Genomic DNA, 19,511 nt, shown 5'->3' with positions numbered 1-19,511 from the left:
AATTTTGAAACAGCTGTCCTGGATAGGGTTACCGTGGAGAGGGGGGAAAAGACGCGCAGGCTGACGTTAACGTCGGGAAAATGTCGAACTGAATTCTCTGATGTTTCCATCTTCAGAGGCTCCGTAAACAGCGCGATACCTGAACTGTACGTATTTGTTTGGCGTCAGCATGCCGCTTTGCTCTCGCTCTTTGTTCTCCTCTCTGAGGTTCGTTAAAGTTCAAGCGTCCAAAGACCGTCAACAATGCGGTTAAACCGAGTGTAGCTGTGAGCACGCCGTTAAACGCAAACAGTGCAAATGCTGGAGTGATAAAAGTTTGATTGGACTGAAAAAAGAGAAAAGAAAGGGGGACAAAAGTGTACACAAACATGCTGTTTTTACGACAACAAGGGTTTCGGTCTCCAGTTTACGAGTTAAGGGAAACATCTCCCGTTACATATAGACAAATCATTTACATTTCCTTACAATGGCGTTGTTTCTGTAAAAATACCCCAACAACTGGAATGCTTATGCTTTTCTTTATTCTCATTTTGTTTATGTGCTTATAATGAAGACTAGAATGTTTCAGCTTGGAAGTCTGCTGAGTCAGCTCCATCTAACCTCCAAAGCGTCAGAAGCTGCCCATGGCCAAATCCCAAAGCAGACACCGACAGTACCTGACTTTTTACAAAGCGTGATGTAAGTATTAGGTCAACTTAAACCTGCACTAACCTTAGTCGTACAGTTAGTGTGTGTCAAGTAAAGTACAGGGATACACTGGCAGTGGTAAACCCCCAGGGGCACAGTTTATTTGGGGGGGGTCACTGGGCCCTAAATGGGGCTTAGAAATGATTGAAGTCCAGATCTGTCTTTTTCTTGATGCATCATATTAAAGGTGTAGCACCTGTACTCTAAGGAGCAGCGGAAGAGTCTACCCTTAAACTAGATCTTGGTCCCATTAGGTAAGAGTGTGGTGGAGAGGTGCTTTTCTACTTTATTTCAGCACAGAGTGCTTTATTGAGGCAGTAAAGTGAAGTGAGTTGCAATACAGTCCAAATCAGAAATTCTAAAAACTGTAAAGGAATTTTATTTTGTACAGCTTCCCTTTTTTTGTAGCAATATAGAAGATTTGTGTTCATAAAACAATGAAATAAAATAAAATAAGATACTTTAAATTTAAGAGACAGAATAATTCTGTAACATCTGAGAAAAAGTGGCTGTGGTCCTGCCTACCATTACAGGTAATGCATCAACCAAACCCCCAGCTAGCAGTATTGTGGGCAATAAAGCCCATAATCTTTGTTTTGTTTTTTTGGTTAAGTTGGGTAGAGTTGTCCCTTATAACAATCTTTGCCTGTAATTACTGTTCCCCTACCCATCACTGAAATCCATCCTCTGCCCATGCACTTCACTCTGAGCATTGCAGTGTCTTTCACCTCATTGTTCTTGTCCATCGCCTACAACCTGCAACCCTAACACTGGTGTCCACAACCTGTGACAGCACCCAACAGCATAATAGTGGAGATGGAGCAGCTTATGGTGATCTAATATAACCTCTATGGGGGTAGCATTGGTGGAGTTTAAAGGCAAAATGATAATTCTGCTTGCAGCTTGTACCACTGTGCTCAAGTGGAATAACAAAAATATATATTTTTACCATTTACTTCCTCTGTAGGAAACTCACCGGGCTGAAAAAGGAATATGTTTTCTGTAATCTGCGTATCCCCGACCAGCTTCAGACAACCAAAGATGACATCAACCTTGTTATCCTTTCAGGTGGGTATCTGCTGAAGAAATGCATGGAATAATATATGAAAATAATATGCATATGACATAGGGATGTAAGATTTAGCATCTCCATCTAAATGTTTAAGATTATTTAAGCGGACAACAGTTTTTGTAATCGTCTATTTTGCTGCATGCTACGAATTAAATGGCTTTAGGAAGGATAAGTTATATTCTAACAATAACACTAATATTATAAGACTAGTGACAAGGATTAATGTTTCTTGATCTCTTTGCTAAGGTCATGGGATCTTCTGCATAGATGTTAAACCCTGGAGAGGCACAGTGTCTGCTCACAACCAAAACTGGCATGTGCAAGTGAAAGAAGAGGACCAGAACTTTACCAATACGTGCATTGAGCAGATTGAAGATCCACTCAAAGCTATCATGGTAAAAAATTTTTTAAAAAAGACAAGTTTTATCTGAAATGTTGCAATGGCTCCATGAAAACCTAAATGTCAAACTGTCTGGCACACTTGAGTCCAAGGTCCAACCAATTGTCCAATACACTGTTTTCATCCAAACTGTGGTCGGGTTAAGAGATTCTGAGTCACTATAACAATTTATATGGAAATTTTAAATACAGAAGTGCTTCCTAAACTTCCTAAGTGGGCACTCTTCATTTGAAAGGCCATAATTGTATTCACGGTTTGAGGAGGGTGGGGGTGGGGGGTGGGAATGAAAGCAGGCAGGTGCCTAAACACAGCTGTCACCTTATGTGGCTGGGTCTGTTAGGAGTCATTCATTTCCATTTCTATAGATGCTCAAATTGGACTTGAAGCTTGACAGAACAGTTCAATGGCAAACACACACTGCAATATTGAAACGTGTTCTGCGTGAATTGGATCTATTAACTTCATTAATCTACACAAAACACGACAAATTTGAGGTTACATAATTTCTCTAAATGGGCCCTCTTTGAAATTTAAAAGTACAGTGTGTGATTCAGGTCATTGCAGGAGGAATGTTGAGACATCCTGTGAATGTGAGCGCATGCTAAACTTGATGAGTCTCAGCATTGTTCACGTAAATACTGGAACATTTAATAAGTTAATCGGCTGGCCTTTAAATTCGATAACTGCTGAACATTTTGCTACTTTTCTCCAGGTGTTTTATGCAAAGTGGATATCAGTGTTGGATGAAACAAATCATCTTTTTAACCAAAACGATCCAGGCGTCTGAAAAGGTTTTTATTACTTAGATACTAATAAAGAAAATGAAATAATAAGTATCTACCTAATGTCTGTCTCTTAGACTAAAACAGCAAACTTATGCAGTCATTTGAAGAGGAGTGGAGTGTCTGTGCGCCAAAGTCTCTTCTTCCCCAGAATCATCTTCCTCTCACCAGATTGTGAACTGGATAAGGAGCTGAGGAAGAAGAGGGAGCTGGTCTCCCACAGCCAAATAGAGGACTTCCTCAAATCTTTCAAGGAGGGCTATATTGCCTGGATATCAGATGCGGTGACGCCTTCCTGGATCTCTGGTGAATATGCATTAACACTTCGCTCAGTGTTCCAACACATTGCAAAAAGAACTGATCTATAATAACACGATATATGTCTGTTATTATGTCCTAAAACTTGTGAAAATATCCACTGCTGCCTAAAGTTCTGGTGGAATCAATCGAAAATTTACAGACACTCATCATGGGCATGAATGTCTTGGTAATTTGTACAGCATACATTTATCAATTTTTAATTTATTTAGGATTTTCTCTAATCCATACATGGCCAAAGTATCAATACAGGCCTAATATAAACATATACCCCCACTAATATTTGGTTAACTGTTCCTTAGTAAGTTCCACACCTTTGATTGCCATCAACAAGTGTCTTGCATAATTCTGCCTGGATATATGTTTAAATTCTATCGTCCCGATAACGATATAAATCACAAAAACATTTTCTGTAAATTCTGTGAATCTCGGGCAGCTCGACTTGCGGGAAGTGTTTCCAGCTGCCCGTCAGGTACCTGGAGTCGAGTGTTTTAACCGATGCATGAAACGATACATTTTTGGACATAAGTTGTAACGGCCGCCGTTTTCTTTGTGAGTATTTATTACACGGCGCGCTGCGGGGAAAAGCCTGTTCTTACGTTTGAGTCTAAGGTTTATTTTTTAGCACCTGGCGGCTCTTTTTTGCTTCTCATCCCTAAATAATCTGCTCTTTCACGTGATTCAGTTTATTTTGAAAAGTCTCAACAGGATCTTGAGCTTTATTGTGAAAGGTTTATGTGGAACATAAACAAGCAGACACGCAATCCGTCCTTAGTGTGGTTATATTAAATATAAGAGAAAGAGAGAACTTTAAGAAATTAATATAGCCACTACAGTGACCATCAAAACGGAGAAAAAATATTGCCGTAAACAGTTTATTTTGAGACACCACGAAACAAATGATAGCGTAAAATTAAAGATAGACGTTTTTATATCGTCATCCGATATATATCGTTATATCGAACAGCCCTATCATCCACTTTGTGCAATACACAACTACCACTGGCAGCAAAACAGCCCTAGAGAGTGATGCTACCACCAACAGGATAGTGATGCTAGCATTCTAGCAATTTCTAATTCATGGCAGGCTTGGTGGTTCCTGAGTTGGTCCTGAGCATGGTAACCATTTTCTTCTCATTTGGCAAAGATGTCATACATTTGAATAACTTGTACTTTCATACAGTTGTTTGAGCTGATGGTCTTGGAATCTGCAGTTTACCAATCCCTCCAAGAGACCATCTCAACTTCTGTAACTTTATAGTGCTCCTTAGATCTTCACTGAGTTCCTTCTCCATTGTTCTACGTGTTGATCAATCCAACGAGAGCTGTCAAACATATCCTTTTTATGAGAAAGAGAAACTTAGTTGGCCTTGGCCTTGTCAAGTTAAAAGACATCGTATAATTTTTAGCACTACTTATTAAAATGTTGAAGTAAATGTATGTATAGATTTTAGCCTTTATTTATACTTTTGACCGTGTGTGGATTAGAGGCAATCCAAAATCAATTCACAATTGTGAACCCCTTGTTTTATGAAGATCTATGCTGTGCAATTATTCCAACCTGTAAACAGAACAGTTCAAAGAAATCATTTACGACCCAAATTACCATGACATTCATGGGGTTTTGTAAACTTCTGACTTAAATTTAGCAATAATTATGACTAAATTGGCAAAGGCTCATAAAAAGCCAGTTAAACTTGTGTTTTTCTTGACCTGCAGGTCATCTGTCGTACAGGCAGATGGAATCAGTGCGAGACGTCCTGAGGAGGGTGGGAACGTGGGATTTGGTGCGGCTGCACTGTGGCGAGCAGCTAAAAGGAGACTTCCAGAGCTGCCCGTATATCGCTCTCAACCGCCAGGAGACGGACACCCTCGAGTTTTCCAGTGTCAAGACCCTTTCTGCTGACTCGCTTTGGGCCCTGCTGGGACACGCTCCTCAGGTCAGTCCACTACTGTGGTTCTGATGAACCAGTCACAAACATAAACGCCATTTGTAACTTGGGATCGAATGCTTTGTCCAAATGATAATGTGAAGCATCACGCTCATCATGAACCAGCAGGTGGCAGTAGCACTTTATGACTGCCTCCATCAATTATCCTCTGTTGTTCTGGTAACTGGAAAAACACAGGTTTGATTTGTGCTGAAGACCCCCAAAACATGACACCAATTTCACAGTTATTTGAATGCAATTAGGATCATTTCTGTTTAGAAGTATGAGAAAATTACTGTATAAACACAGATGAAGTGATACAGTTTAGCAATTAAGATAAGAAAGTGAACTGTTTTTTTTTTTGTTTTTTTTTCACCACACCACAGAGAGCGGTCTAACTGAGTACAGTGTTCAGCATTTAGATATAAATTAATTTAAATTGTACTGACCAATTTTCCAAACAAATGCTTTTTTCACAAAATGTAAATTTGGTTCTTTTTTTTTTTTTTTTAAACCAGTTCGACCACCTACACTCTTTCTCTCTCAGATCATTTTAATGGACACCCTGGGTGTTATTGAAGCGTTAGGGCAGGTATTTTGTTTGCATCACAGTAATTTGAGCTGATTAAAATTGATTTTATGTTTTGGGTTAATAAGCAGATTTCATTCAGACTCGGTAAATGTTGCCTCTCGGGATGCGATTGGCAAATCTTAGCAGTCACTAGAGCAATGACCGAAAAAGGTGGTTTATATAGAAGTTAAATTGCAATGATGATAGAACGTTAGATTCACACACAAAAAATGTCATTTCGTTACATTTTCTTTTCTTCCAAAAAGCAGGATCGAACCTTTAATTATTTTCACTTGGCAGTGGTGCCTCTTTTCTGCTTGTCAGTTAACTAAATGTTACCTCTTTAAAGACCAGCGAGTGCGACCCAGCTCAGCATCCATTACAGATTCACACCCACCCTCGAACACCCAGACACTCAGCCTGCGATGTCCATGCAAGCCTGCTCAGGCATTAGTTTGCCCCCACCACCACCCAGCACCCCAGACTGTATGTACTCTCCCCCCTCGCCTCCAGCTGCTGTGTATTTGATACATGACCCAGCAGTCATTAGACAGTCTCCAGTGGGCTCTTTTCTTGCCCAGGGGGACACAAAACATGACAAGAAAATATATTATTTTCAAAGAGATATTTGCAAATGGAGGCACAGTGATGCAAACCTCATCCTCATATTAAAAACAAAAAAAAAGGAAATTGGAGAATAGATGGTTAATATGCTTTTGTGAAATTGGTTTTATTTCTCTGATCGGTTTCTAGGTGTGTTGATGCAGTCCGCACCGGGGGAAATTGACTTTAATATTTGGAGGTTTTGCCTTTTTAATTCACTGTGTCACCTACTTTGTCTTTAGGAGAGAAAAAAATGCTCTCTGCTCATGTGCAGCAGCTGCCAGGGGAAGTTTGGGGGGGCAGCAAAGAAACCTGATAGCTACCCCCATTTTCAGAGCCTACAAATAATGCATGCTTTTGATTTTTTTTTTTTTTTTTTAACTTGTAAACACAGGCTAGAAGATCTCCAACATGACCTATGATTTCTCTCGGGCATCTGTTAGGTTGCATGAAGGGGCACCAGATGCATTCAGAAAGCTGCCATGGAGGCAGTAGGTGTGTATTCTGTGAGCGCAGGCAATTACTCTGCAGAGAATGGGATGTCTACATGCACCAAAGTGGAGAATGATTGAGTGGAGTGGCTGTAATTTATTAATTATGGTCTATATTCTTAGACCACGGTTCTGGCTTCATTCAATTTGTATGGATTGAGGGGTAATTACGGTGTGTGTGTGTGTGTGTCTGTGTGTGTTAAGGAGAAAGAAAGAGCTGAAGATCTATTCATGTCATAATTTAAAGTGCAGGTTACTTGTGATATTCATCTTCATATTGTCCCCTCTTCTAATAAGGCCAGTTCATATAATGCAGTTTATTCAAGAGAAGACCCTGATTTAAAAAAAAAAAAAAAAAGTTTCTGACTTGTAGTCAGCCTATATAGAGCATCTATTAATTGCAGAGCTGTGAAGCAACAATTAAGTTCTTTTGAGCGTAACTTGACTACACAGCCCCTCCTAGCTGATTAATAGAGGCAAAGCCGGTAGGTGAAAATCTGCAAATTCACAGACAACATCTTGGCTAACGGAGAATGGTACAAATAATCAGATCTCGGTTGCCGGAGATACATCTCGTCTCCCTGACGAGCTACAGATTCCACACAAATGTAGCTTGTTAATTTAACTCCACCATGACATTCCTCTCCATTTGGCCATCTCCCAGGCTGCACGCGTCACGGGCCTGTAATGGACAGCTGGTGCACTTGGTGCTTAGCACAGAAAAGGCAGAGAGGGTAGACATCAACTGCTTTGTGTGATAATGAATGGAGGCACACAAAAGGCCAGGAGCAGGCCATTTACAAAGCCTGCAAATTCTGCTGTCTAAATAGATAATATTGTCAGCCACTGTGTCTTTTGGGGTTTCTTTTACTGTAGTGAAAAAAACAGCATTCACCCCTTTGAGGTAAATATATGCCTTCCCCATTACTCTTACTTTCAAATATTTATGATAATCATTAGAAACCATATTCTATGTGTTCTGTGTGAGCATGGCTATAACTCCACTTATCAAAGGATCTGTTTCACTAAAAGAAAAAAAAAGAAAGAAGACAACTGTAGTTTTTTTTTTCAGTTATGCAAAATTAAACAAAGCACACTTTAAAGTTGTGTCACTGAGACTACAATTTAGGCGCTAATTTCAGATTCATAGCTCACTTATTTCATTGCGTACCCAACAAGCCTGTAGGGACGCAGTGCGTAGGATGATATCTCCATTGTGGAAAAGTTTTCAAAGAAAAGTTTTTAGATTGATTTTTTTTCTAGAAAGAAAGATCTATTGGTTGCATTGCATTTCCCCAGCAGAGATGAAAATTATGTGGACACTACCATGATGTTCAGATTTCTGTAATTGGAGGATCGCTCTCGAAAGGAAACTGGAATTGGAAATAATTCGCGCCAAAGAGCGTGTAGGAAGCTACGGAGGAAAAATAACCATGCAATTACGCATGAGAAGAGTGCTGCAGAATCACAAGTGTCTGTAATGAACTAGTGAAGACACCGGCACTTATACAGTGGAAGGCAATGATAAAAGCTGCCTTGTAATAGCATGTGATTAAACTTAGTAAAAAAAAAGAAAAAAAATCTATTTTTTCACTCGAGCACTGAACCGCAGTGAAGAGTCCCGTGGAGAGATTCTGCATCTGTCAATTTGAAGATGACTCAATGTGTTTCCTCCAAATTCATCACCCAGCATGCAGTTCCAGTCATTTTAGAGGGCTCTTCAAGTGCTCTTTTGTTAATTTAGTTAAACATGAAACGTTAGAGTTCATGTTTTACACATTCCTACTTAACACAGGTGGAGTTTGAGTTTCACTAAATTTGAATACATGTTTAAGATTAAGCTCCAAGCCATTATTATTCATTAGCAAATAATTTCCGTGAATGTGGAATGAGCCCGGGTTTGCAGGGCACTGTGGGTAATAATATCTGCTCTACTGCATGCATATATATAGAATATTGTTAATTTGTATACTTTGTCTAGAAAATACAGCGCGTGCATTAATAGGGTTTTGTAATATGGTTGCAGTAACAGGATTTTCTTTTTAAATATGTTAGCACCATTAATATGAAGTTCCATGCAGTGAACTGTATTTCAGGGCGATTCTTCACTCAGTTCAAATATCCGAATGTTCAGCTATGTAAAATGTTCACTTGAACATTTTCAACATTCAAATGTTGAATTGAAAGCATAATAAATATTGCATAGGTACATTTTAAAAAATTAGAAGATCGAAACTCTGTCTTTGATTCTTTTGCAAGATAAATAAAGAATTAGAACGAATTTTTTTCCCTTTTTTGTGCAGTTTTACAATTAAACAACAACAAAAATAAAGTATTTTGAAATGAAAATCATTAGCTATGTCCCTTACTATATGATTCTGTGATCACCTGTGAAACCATTATTGAATTGTTGCACAATCCTTTGTCATAGCACATTTAATAAGACCATGTAAGCTTCATAGATATCTTTTTTTTCCCCAGTTCTGTGACATTATCTAATTTGGCATTAAATGCTGGTTTTAGTATTTAAAAGAAACTTTTCTGCGGTCATTGGCCAACATGTTCATTTTTATCTCTGTAGGCTCAGTTATTTGTTTTATGGATTCAGGATATTAGAGTGATCCCCGCAGCATAGGTGCTAAGATATGATCAATAGGGATTCATGAATAATGAAGAGGCCGAGTGGAGCAGAGGCACTTAATTACAGCTTCGAAAGCCATTCTCGTTAATTGAGGAGAATAAAGGTGCTGAAGTGGCTTAAACGGCAAAAACTGTAATTTTTTTAAATTATTAAAAAAAATTTTTTTGTCACTTTTCTTTTTTTAAATTACAGCAAGCCTCTACCTGAAAGCCAGATGGATCCAAGTTCTCACCTTTGTTTTCAAATAGATACATTTGTATTTTATATTTAGTTTATTTTTGTTCTCAGGCTTTCTTTGACCATTTGTGAGCAGACTCTCATTCTTTTAATGTAAATGCTAATATGCTGCATATCCAGACAGTGTGTGACTGCTGTGCACTGCAGATACAGTATATAATTGACAGCCCTGCCATCTGTTACAGTTATGTGAAATTATGGATAAACTAGTTAACAGACACTTTGGCCCATTGTCTGTTGTTTTGATAATCACCCTTAATAACGGACGGCATCAATATGGTCTTTAAACCTGATTTGGGAGTTAATGGAGTCAGATGGGGGCAGTCAGTGTATGCTCTGGGGGTAATGCTGTTAGAGATGTTCGTAAAGAGCAAATTAAATCAGTCATAGATTGTGCCCTCTCAAGTCAGCCAGACAACCAGACCTATTGAGGAGAAAAAGGAGGGGGATTCATATTTTAACCTCTCGCAGAAAATGCACTTATGTGGATGGAAATACAGTCAGAGCTGGGTGACTGCATGCAAATGGTTATTGCCCAGCCTAATGGCTTCCTGTTAGCTGAGGCAGGTTGGAAGGGGAGTCATATCTAATCGGAACTTAACCGGGCATTTTTTAAAAATATATATAATTTATTTATTTCTTTTTGTGGCCTCAGACGAGCACAGTGATTAACATGGACAGTAATGTCACCACCTCTATCTTAATGGATAGGGTTGGGAGTCAAATAGAAACTCGTGATATGATTCAGTACGTTACCCAAGATAACATTGGTATCACAGTACAGCCATTCCAAGATTCATATAAATGAAAGGAAAAAAAACAACAAAATACAGAATTTAAATGTTTAAATTAATTGATATTCACTTTATGTCTCTAGCTCTCTGATTTGCTCTGATACGTTTCATGGTATAGATTCAACAAGGTGCTGGAAACATTCCTCAGATGTTTTGATCCATATTGAAATGATAGCAGCACACAGTAGCTGCAGATTTTTCTGCTTGCACAACTATGATGCAAATCTTCTGTTCCACCATATCCCAAAGGTGCTCTATTGGACAAAGGTCTGGTGACTGTGCAGGCCCTTCAGTGAACTCACTGTAATGTTCAAGAAACTAGTTTGGGAGAGGTTTGTGACATGGTGCATCATCATTATGGAAGAAGTAACCATCAGAAGATGGGTCAGCAACAGTACTCGAGTAAGATGTGACATTTAAATGATGCTCAGTTGATACTATGGGCTCAAAAAGGTATTCTCAAAAGAATATCCCCCAACCCATTATACTGCCACTGTCAGCCTGAATTGTAGATGGACTAATGCTTTCATTTTGCCAAATTCTAGCCCTCTATTCAAAGCTCTCTTTCCTAGCGGTTCATGTCCCGCTCATGAAGGATCTGGTGTTTTGCACGCCTTCCTCCACTTCTTCCTATCCAGAGCGTCTTCTGGTGTGACATTCGCAGCCTTCATATCATTTTTGATTCGGTCCATCCAGAGCTTTTTTTTTGGTCTTCCTCTTGGCCTGTTACCGGTCTAATCGTTGGGCTGTTTTAGCGATGGAGTTCTCATCGCTAGGGACTACGTGGCCGTACCATCGGAGCCTCGACTCTCGCATCTTGTCCGTGATTGCCACTTCCCATCGTTTCTTGACGTCTTCGTTCACTCATTCATCACTAACATTTTTCCAATCTTCTACTGCCCAGTTTTGGTGAGCCTGTGCAAACGGTAGCCTCAGTTTCCTGTCCTTAACTGATAGGAGTGACACCAGGTTGTGGTCTTCTGCTACTCTTACCCATTAGCTTTGAGGTTTTAAATGTTGTGTCATCAGAGATGTTCTTCTATGTGCTTTGATTGTAACAAGTGGTTATATGGCAGTCTGGCCATTCTCCCCTGATGTCTGGTATCAACACAGCCATTCCTGATGCCCGTTTTGACCATTTGCAGGTCATCTTGACCATGTCTACACGCTTAAATGCATTGCTGTAGTGTGACTGGCTGATTAGCTGTTTGCATTAATAAGCAGTTTAACAGGTGAATTTAACTCAGTGGGTGAATGTATTGTAGAGATAGAGATTGGACTCAGAATATGGGATGCTGTTTACATTTCTTTTCTTTTTTCTTTTTTTTAATATCTTGTAACCTCAAAAAATTAGCAGGTAAAAGCAAAATCTATTATGTATTAAATTAGAATAAAGCTGGCTTATTTAATTTAGCCGCTTCTATGGGGGGGGGGGGGGGGGGGGGGACGACACTTTTGGCTGATTGTTAATCAGATTCTGTTTTGTGTCTTAATGGAAAATCATTGAGTCAGATCATCAAGATCATGACTTGAGTTGAATCAAATTACCGCTGGTAGTCACTCACTCAACAGATTGTTAATATATTCACCTTCTGAGCCAAACCACACAGTGCTTACCTAATTGCCTTGCAAACCATTTTTGGTCCATTTCCATGACATTTGGCCCATCGACAAAGAGGTTTGGTGCACCAAAGGTGTGTTACTCAGTGTCCTCCCCCCCGTCCGTGTCTAGTGAGACACGAAGTGGAACAAAGAGCCCGTCGTCTGAAGCTGGTGTGGCTTTACGCTCACTCAGAGTTCACCTGAAACACTGCACCATGGCTCCAGGTAACAGCCTCTGCTGACTGATACACCGCTGGGATTCTTTGACTTTATCAGGGGAAGAATCTGAACTTTGTGAATGGCAATACATGCAGGTGATGACATGTCCCTACCCAATTACACAGTTCCTCGGATTTGTCATACCTGTCAGACCTTAATGACCAGTAAATACATTTATACAGAAATAATTCTGTAGTCACAATTAAACATCATTGATTCATGTTGGTTTTATTAGCAGAAGTGATTTAGGATGCCTGAACGGTCTTTAAAAGAACTAGCTCTGAATCTGTACCGTGGAGATCCCTGCAGATGGGAGATAAGGAAACCACTGGAGATGTCTATCAGCAATTTGCATGGAGAAGTTTTCAGAGAATGAGTTGTCTTGTTGAGTATAAGAGGTTAAAAGGTGAACAGTGAACCAGACATAGGATTTATGACTAGTAGCAGACGGTAAATAAGAAGAATGAGTTTGTCTTGTTGAAATGTGAGGAGTGATGTCATTCACATGGCTTCTGCAACACTGAAAGTGAGAGGGAGATCAGGGTAGACACCGTTAGGTGAGCTCTCAGCCCTTTGTGTGACACCCAGCCTTAGCCCCAAGGGTCTTGTTCTTTCCATGAAATGCACCATTTTGGCCTGCTGGTGCTTGAAGTAGCGATGGTTCCCTTACAATTGTGAACAAATCACAGAAAAACCTAATACCTAATTTTAGTGACTTTAAAGTGTTCGTTTTGGCTTATTGGAGAGTGTGTCGCCGTGACACGTTGCAATACATCTTAAGTGTCGGATAGAGATTGCACTTTAAATGACATTTTGGTTTCTATCAGCAGCTACTTTACTTTTTTTTCCTTCTGCTGCAAGTCAGATACAGCATGATCTTTTACTCTTTAACACACCCTCTCATTCACTTGAGGGATAACATGCAGTGACAGTTCCTGTACCTGGCACGTGGTCCGTGCTGAGCAACATCTGGCAGGCAGCTTGTCTAGACCACACAGAAACTTGTTTTGCTCTTTTGTATTTGAAATCTGTAGCTTACCTACTTGGTAACTATTGTTTGGCGGATGATGCCGCAGAAATGGACGATGATGAATTTAAATGGCTGTAAATTAAATTTGACACAATTCATCTCTACGCTAACATTCTCAGACAGGATTTATGTATACTCCAAAGCAACCACGGGCAGCAAATTAGCATGGTTGTTACTGTAAATATGTTTCTTAATATAATTTGCAGGATTGTTCTGCGGCGGGTTTTATAGCTTCCCTGCTTCAGTGTGGGTTTTATATTGTCTGCCTCTTGTGCACTACAAGTATGGAAGTACTCAACTTTGGCTCCATTAAATCAGCTAATTGCTGATTATGAACTATTGCGCTGCGCTGTGATTTGTTAGAATAATTCCTTTCTGATGTCTTTGTCTCGGTTTGTGTGCCTCTCTGCCACCAGCTGTCATTAAGCTATTTTTTCATGTATCCCAAATTAATAGACACTCACTCACTCTGAAGTGTCTGATGCTATTGTAGCAGAAGCCACATGGCATTTGGCCAAGGCTGCAATATAAGATGCAATTGTTTAGCTTTTTTTCATCTTTATCCCTGTTTTAATGCACAGTAATAAGTAAGTAAATGCTGGAAAGATGTGTGTCTGAAATCGCAGTGGCCTTTGTTGTAGATAATTAGGTTAGCAGCAAGAGTGTGCAGGTGTTGAGGGTGTACTGTGTGCTCATGTTGTGTTATCGACTTGCTCATATTCGTAGGCTGTCAGGGGTGTCGCACTTTCCATCAGCCCCAAAGCTCACCAACCTCTTCACTATTAAAATGATCACTTTCAATAGCAGACAAAGGAAAGAGGGAACATATCTAGTGCAGGGTATTTTCCCCACCTCTAATGCTTATCTGCCTTTTGATGTCAGCGTAATAAAAGGCCTATTGGGCTTTCACAATGACCTGCAAAATGGACAAGGGCCGATATACTGGGCTCTGACTGTCGCTACCATTAACTAAAAGGCCCAGACATTATGGAGAGCCGGGGATGAAAGTACATGGAAAAAAAATAATAATTGAAAAATTGCCTAATGCTAAAGTGAAAGAAAATGGAACTGTGAAAAGGCACTGTAATATTCTGTTATCCCCGGTAAATGCAGCCAAACAAGAGATGCAGCAAGGCATTCTTTTTGAAATGGATGTGGTTCAATTACCTGCATGTCTAAATCTAGTTAAGGCTTCCATTGTCGGGCTCGAAACATAACAGGCAGTTTTTGTAGTGTTAAAGCGTATTATGCCCTACAACCTACATAGAATCAAGAGAGGTATGACTCCATTCAAGATGCGGAGGGAATTAAAATTCACAGTGAGACCGAGGTTAATTTATTATTTAGTCTGTTTCGGGCTACCGTTTGGATCACTGTTCTAACAGAGTTCGAGCTCAATATTCGAACAAGCTTGAAAAGAACGTTTCTAAATATGTTTTAAGGAGTATTGAAGGATTAGCATCCAATAGAAGCAGAATCTGGTTTGTTTTACTGTGTAAAACAGTTGACCTAATTCAGACTAGACTAGGCCATGCAGACGGGCATTATATTGATGAACAAAACTAGCAGACTGGCAAATATTTTACTAGTTTTACCTTTTCTTATATAATTTATAATTTCTTTGATATTATGTATTATTTATATATTCAGTTATAAGACACACAAAACCCAACCTGTAAACCTTGAGTTTGATGTTTAAGTAAATGCCTTAATGTTGGTGTTGTCTGTGATAATCTAAAAAAAGAAAAACATGTGCCTTTACCCTGTAATTTAAAAAAAGATAGTAATATAGTGCATGTATTATTTTGTTTGGTCAATAATTTAAGATCCCAGTTGTAATACACATTGTACACATCTTACCTGAAATGTACCTGCCCACTGATCAGTTAACCTCAAACTGCTGACTTCATAGTAAATAACTGAACGTCTATATTTAAATCTGTTCTGTATATAATACATGAAAAATTAACAACTACAAAAAATGTCAAATTAAAAATACAGTTTTACAATTTATAACATTTTAAAATTTACATGGGGTCATGCAGTCTTGGTGGTCGTCAGGAACGCCTTCTACTTTACCATAATTAATCATCATCTGTTGAGCTATATGTCTGTGATATCCAAGAACTTTATTTCTAATTCCACATTCCATATTTAGAGGTAAGTCAGATACAGATTTCGGTATTATAATACATCTTTAAAAAAACAAAACATAGATGGTAATAATCGCTGTATGCGTGTCAGTGTTGGCGCAAGGTTTCATTCAAGATTGGCCCAGCAGTTAAGGATGGGAGGAGATGGGGTGCATACAGATATATATGCATACGCTACAATTATTTTAGTAAGGTTTACATATTATAAATTGATTCTATAGTGTTGTGGTTTACACATTCAATTGCCAAGTCGCTGGTTTTATTCTAGCGCAAGACATAAATCCCTTTTTGGGTCGTGGCATCTGCCGTTAAAACTCATATGCAGAGACACCCATTGTAACAAGGAGCAGGTGAAAGTACCTTCATTCAACATTGTTATAAACTGATACAGTGATAACAAAAGAAACTGTAGATTTTCCAGCCATGAAAAACATCATTACCTGAAGTACTACTTTAGTACGTTGCAGGTGTGATGCATCTAAATATATACCAGTACCTTCTACTTCAGTTTTATAGAGAGCTTAAAAGACAACAGCTGAAAAACCTCATTCAAAATGCAATTCACTGCATCAGTAACTTAAAATCCAACAGTGGAACAGACTTTCTTTCTGAGTTATATGTTGTAGATGGTATTGGAAATTAAATTAATCTGGAAGTGACTTTATGATTCGGCTCTATACAAATTCATATAGTTATCATGTAGATCATCTTGATGTCTAAAAAAAACCTCCCAAGTATAGTTTATTTTTATCCTATTATTCCTTAGAATACCCACGAAGTATAATAGATTGCCAAATCTAGACTTCTGGGGAAAGTTGACCTCAAGGTAAACAAAGATGTTTACTTTCTACACCAATAAAATAAGTCATTTTTTCCACCGGGCAGAATGACTTTCTCCCCCCCACCCCACCACCACCACGTAGGTTGTATACACGGTCCTAAAACCAAGAAATATCCAACAAAATTTCTAATTATTTCTCTCTTTGGCACTTTGCAGGTAACCGTTAAAATGTATAAGCGTGGATCTAACAGCTGGCTGGGGAAGTCCCTGAATGCCACCACCACCATCCCCTCCAACACCTCTGTGATCTTCAGGATCAGCGGCGAAGAATCAGATGCTAAAATCCCAGCAAACGCCATTCACAGCATCACGCTCAGCATATGACTGTGTGGAGATAATACAAACAGGATCGCCATCGCAACATGGCACTGAAGAAGCAAGGGGAAGAAAAATTGCTTACTTGTGTGTAGCATTTTTTAAAAACTGAGTGCATTTTAACATGCAGTGATTGTACTTTGCAATATTGTAGGACTTCCAGATGTTTTTATGTGCGCATTTATCGGGGAAAAAAGGAAAAAGGTCCCATTTGCCAATTTCCCTGATTCTCCTTAGTGACAATATTATGTTAATGTAGATGGTTTCAGACAATTAGCACGATTAGCTTTCTCTTGTTTTGAATTTCTAGAGCTGGCCCACACTTTACACTAGCCATTAATTAATCATTATGCAAGCTGATTGTGTCACACCGATTTAGGACTGAAGTGTTTAATGTGTTAATTGTGGCGGTTAAAAACCGGTGGCCTCTGGCACGTCGAGGGCCGAGGATGTAACTGCCTCTGTGGGTTTAATCGGAAGTTATTTACGGTCTGTTTAGACAGTGGAACTGTAAGGTGCTTTATTAATATGCTCCACCGCACGGAGGAGATGATAACTATTCAAGAGCACACAGGCACAGCAACCAGCACCATTCATAACTGTGTCTGAGTCACTTTCCATCAGTTGCCCAGGCTTCCACAGCTGCGCTAACAGCTAGCAATTGCATTTACTGGGCCTGGCAGTGGTCATAATGAAGTTATTCCCAACAGGATATCAGTGCCTTTAGCTAACAGCTCTCTCTGTTGATGGTATCTTTCTGTATGGCATGTCTACCTGAAACATCATTACACTGTACTCAAGCTACTCGCTTTTTCAAATGTCTGTTTACTGGTTTACCTGAGGGGTAGATCATCTGTAGTTTTAAAGCCATCACTCAGTTGTTTACATTGGTTGCTGCACATTTTTGAGACTGGTTGTTTTGTGGTTTGAGTCAACATTGCTTGAAATTATAGGTGTTTTCATGAATTTATTGCCTATACATATTTAAACCTACATAGTCCTCAGGAACTGTTTTCTCCAAAGCACTTGACAAACAATATTTGCAATATCAGATGGTCTGGTATGGGAAGGACTTCAAGGAAATATCTGATAAGTGGTGGGTGCATGCACGTTTTACTGTAATTTCATTATACATTGAACCATGCTTCTCAGTTGATTTATTCAGGCATGCTTGCTTGATTCATTGGTGTGTGGGGTTTTTAGGTCATTGAGTTATCAAGTGTTATCAAATGTTTGTACCACGTGTTGTTGTAATAAAGAGATGTGATTATTGGTTGGTTCAGTTAGTTATTTTTACCATTTTGGACTGAAGTGGCCTCAACCATCTCAGTCCTATTTTTGTTGTTGTTTGTTTGTTTTATTTCTGTAGTGTCGTTATTGAATCATCTTAGGATACAGCAGAATAACAGGAATGGTTTGGAATCAGCCGATGCAGCTCTATCTCTGTAGTTCTTAGATGTTATGCTGCAGCATTTTGGTTTAAATTCTGGTGTTTTAGAGTCCAAACTATCGTAATGTTCTTAATCATCCAAACGTAACAAATGCATATTAGTGTCTCTATTTCATGATTGTTGGTCACCACTGTTGTTACTTTGCTATGACGGAGTCGTGACATAAATAATTTGAAACTGTTTTTCAAATATTTAAGAAGTAAAAGTGAGGTTTGCTGAAAGACTTGGGAAAAAAGTAGGGTTTTTAGGTAGATGTTTTTACTTATATTTAATATTGTACCTAATTGCTTCCCTAAAGCTATAAGGTATCTGTAATAGTGAACCCCATATACAAAGTCATTTGTCACTACTGGGCCACAAGGTTTCTTCAAAGCCTTATTAGTGAGATGGAGGGCATCCATCAACAGCTTACCCTGCTCTTTGAAAGCATGCAGCATGTCTCCAGCACAGTAAAAGACTGGAGATTAGGAATGGATGGCTGGCCACAGGGACAAAGAAAAGTCTGTTGGACAGCGCTGTGGTGACTGGGAGGGGAGGCTGAGCGGAAATGGACATGGAGATCAGACCAGAACATAGTGTGACAATGTAACAAGGTAAACTGATCCAGGCTGTAATTCCTCTAAAAAACTGAATCAATGAGGGTTCTGTTAAAATGGAAATTCTCCAGGATATCGAGTTTAGGTGAATCTGGAAGTACATAATCAGCTGTAAATTTACAGCTGTCCCTTGCTGTAGCTGTACGAATATGTCTGGTAACCTGCGGATGGGTGTTCTGAACATCTCATTGAACCAGAACATTCATGAATTGAACCTATCGTTTGAACCTACAGGTGTCCAACTTTGACCTCTCGTCATTCAATATGGTCCCAAGGGTGGCTAGGTCAGGTAGCTGGTTTGACATTTTCTTTGTACAAGACATGGAACTCTTGCAACTTAGAGATGAAGGCCTAATCCCTCTCAAATAACAGCGAACAAGCCGCTGTCTCAGCCACAACCATTGTGTTTCTACACCACAGTAACTGTACTCACATAGGTCAGTCAGTACTTGAGGACTTAACTGTTTTTCCTCTCCAAAATGTTTGCTGCACTCCCTTTCACCTGCAGTTTCCCACTAGAATGTCAGCACTGCGCAAATCCAACAAACAGTTTGACCCCATTATGTGAGCGGCACATCTTCTGTGATGTTGCTGCTTCAGCTCGACTAGCTCAAAGGTTCTGATCAGACCCAGGTCAATGCACTCTTTTTAACTGTAATATTTTCTGAGATGCAAGCCTGTTTCATCTGTAGAGGGCCCTAGAGATGAAATTGTGTTGTACTCAGAGCCTAACCCTACGTGATAACCCTGTGGTTTACTGTAAGTGGGGAAATGGGT

At 39.3% G+C, this 19,511-nt stretch overlaps 1 protein-coding gene across 2 annotated transcripts; it reads left to right on the top strand.

The window, feature by feature from the left end:
• On the top strand, nucleotides 1–18,148 carry LOC146568667 (uncharacterized). Of its 2 annotated transcripts, none has more exons than XM_085283410.1 (7): nucleotides 1–146; nucleotides 559–678; nucleotides 1,655–1,755; nucleotides 2,006–2,154; nucleotides 3,019–3,247; nucleotides 4,979–5,199; nucleotides 16,529–18,148. In XM_085283410.1, exons 2-7 carry the CDS (start codon nucleotides 560–562, stop codon nucleotides 16,694–16,696), a joined length of 987 nt encoding a protein of 328 aa, XP_085139536.1. In that variant the 5' UTR covers nucleotides 1–146; nucleotide 559; the 3' UTR covers nucleotides 16,697–18,148. The 2 variants fall into 2 exon arrangements, with proteins under 2 accessions (XP_085139536.1, XP_085139535.1); XM_085283409.1 differs by having other exon boundaries at nucleotides 554–678.
• The last annotated feature ends 1,363 nt before the right edge of the window (nucleotides 18,149–19,511 follow it).

The sequence above is a fragment of the Mchenga conophoros genome, linkage group LG8, assembly GCF_057382185.1.
Source record: "Mchenga conophoros isolate Kocher_MC1m ecotype Shallow Benthic linkage group LG8, M_conophoros_male_GT1.1, whole genome shotgun sequence".
Classification (NCBI taxonomy): Eukaryota; Metazoa; Chordata; class Actinopteri; order Cichliformes; family Cichlidae; genus Mchenga; species Mchenga conophoros.
Note: the sequence above shows the minus strand (reverse complement) of the source record. Positions and strands in the feature narration are given on the sequence as shown.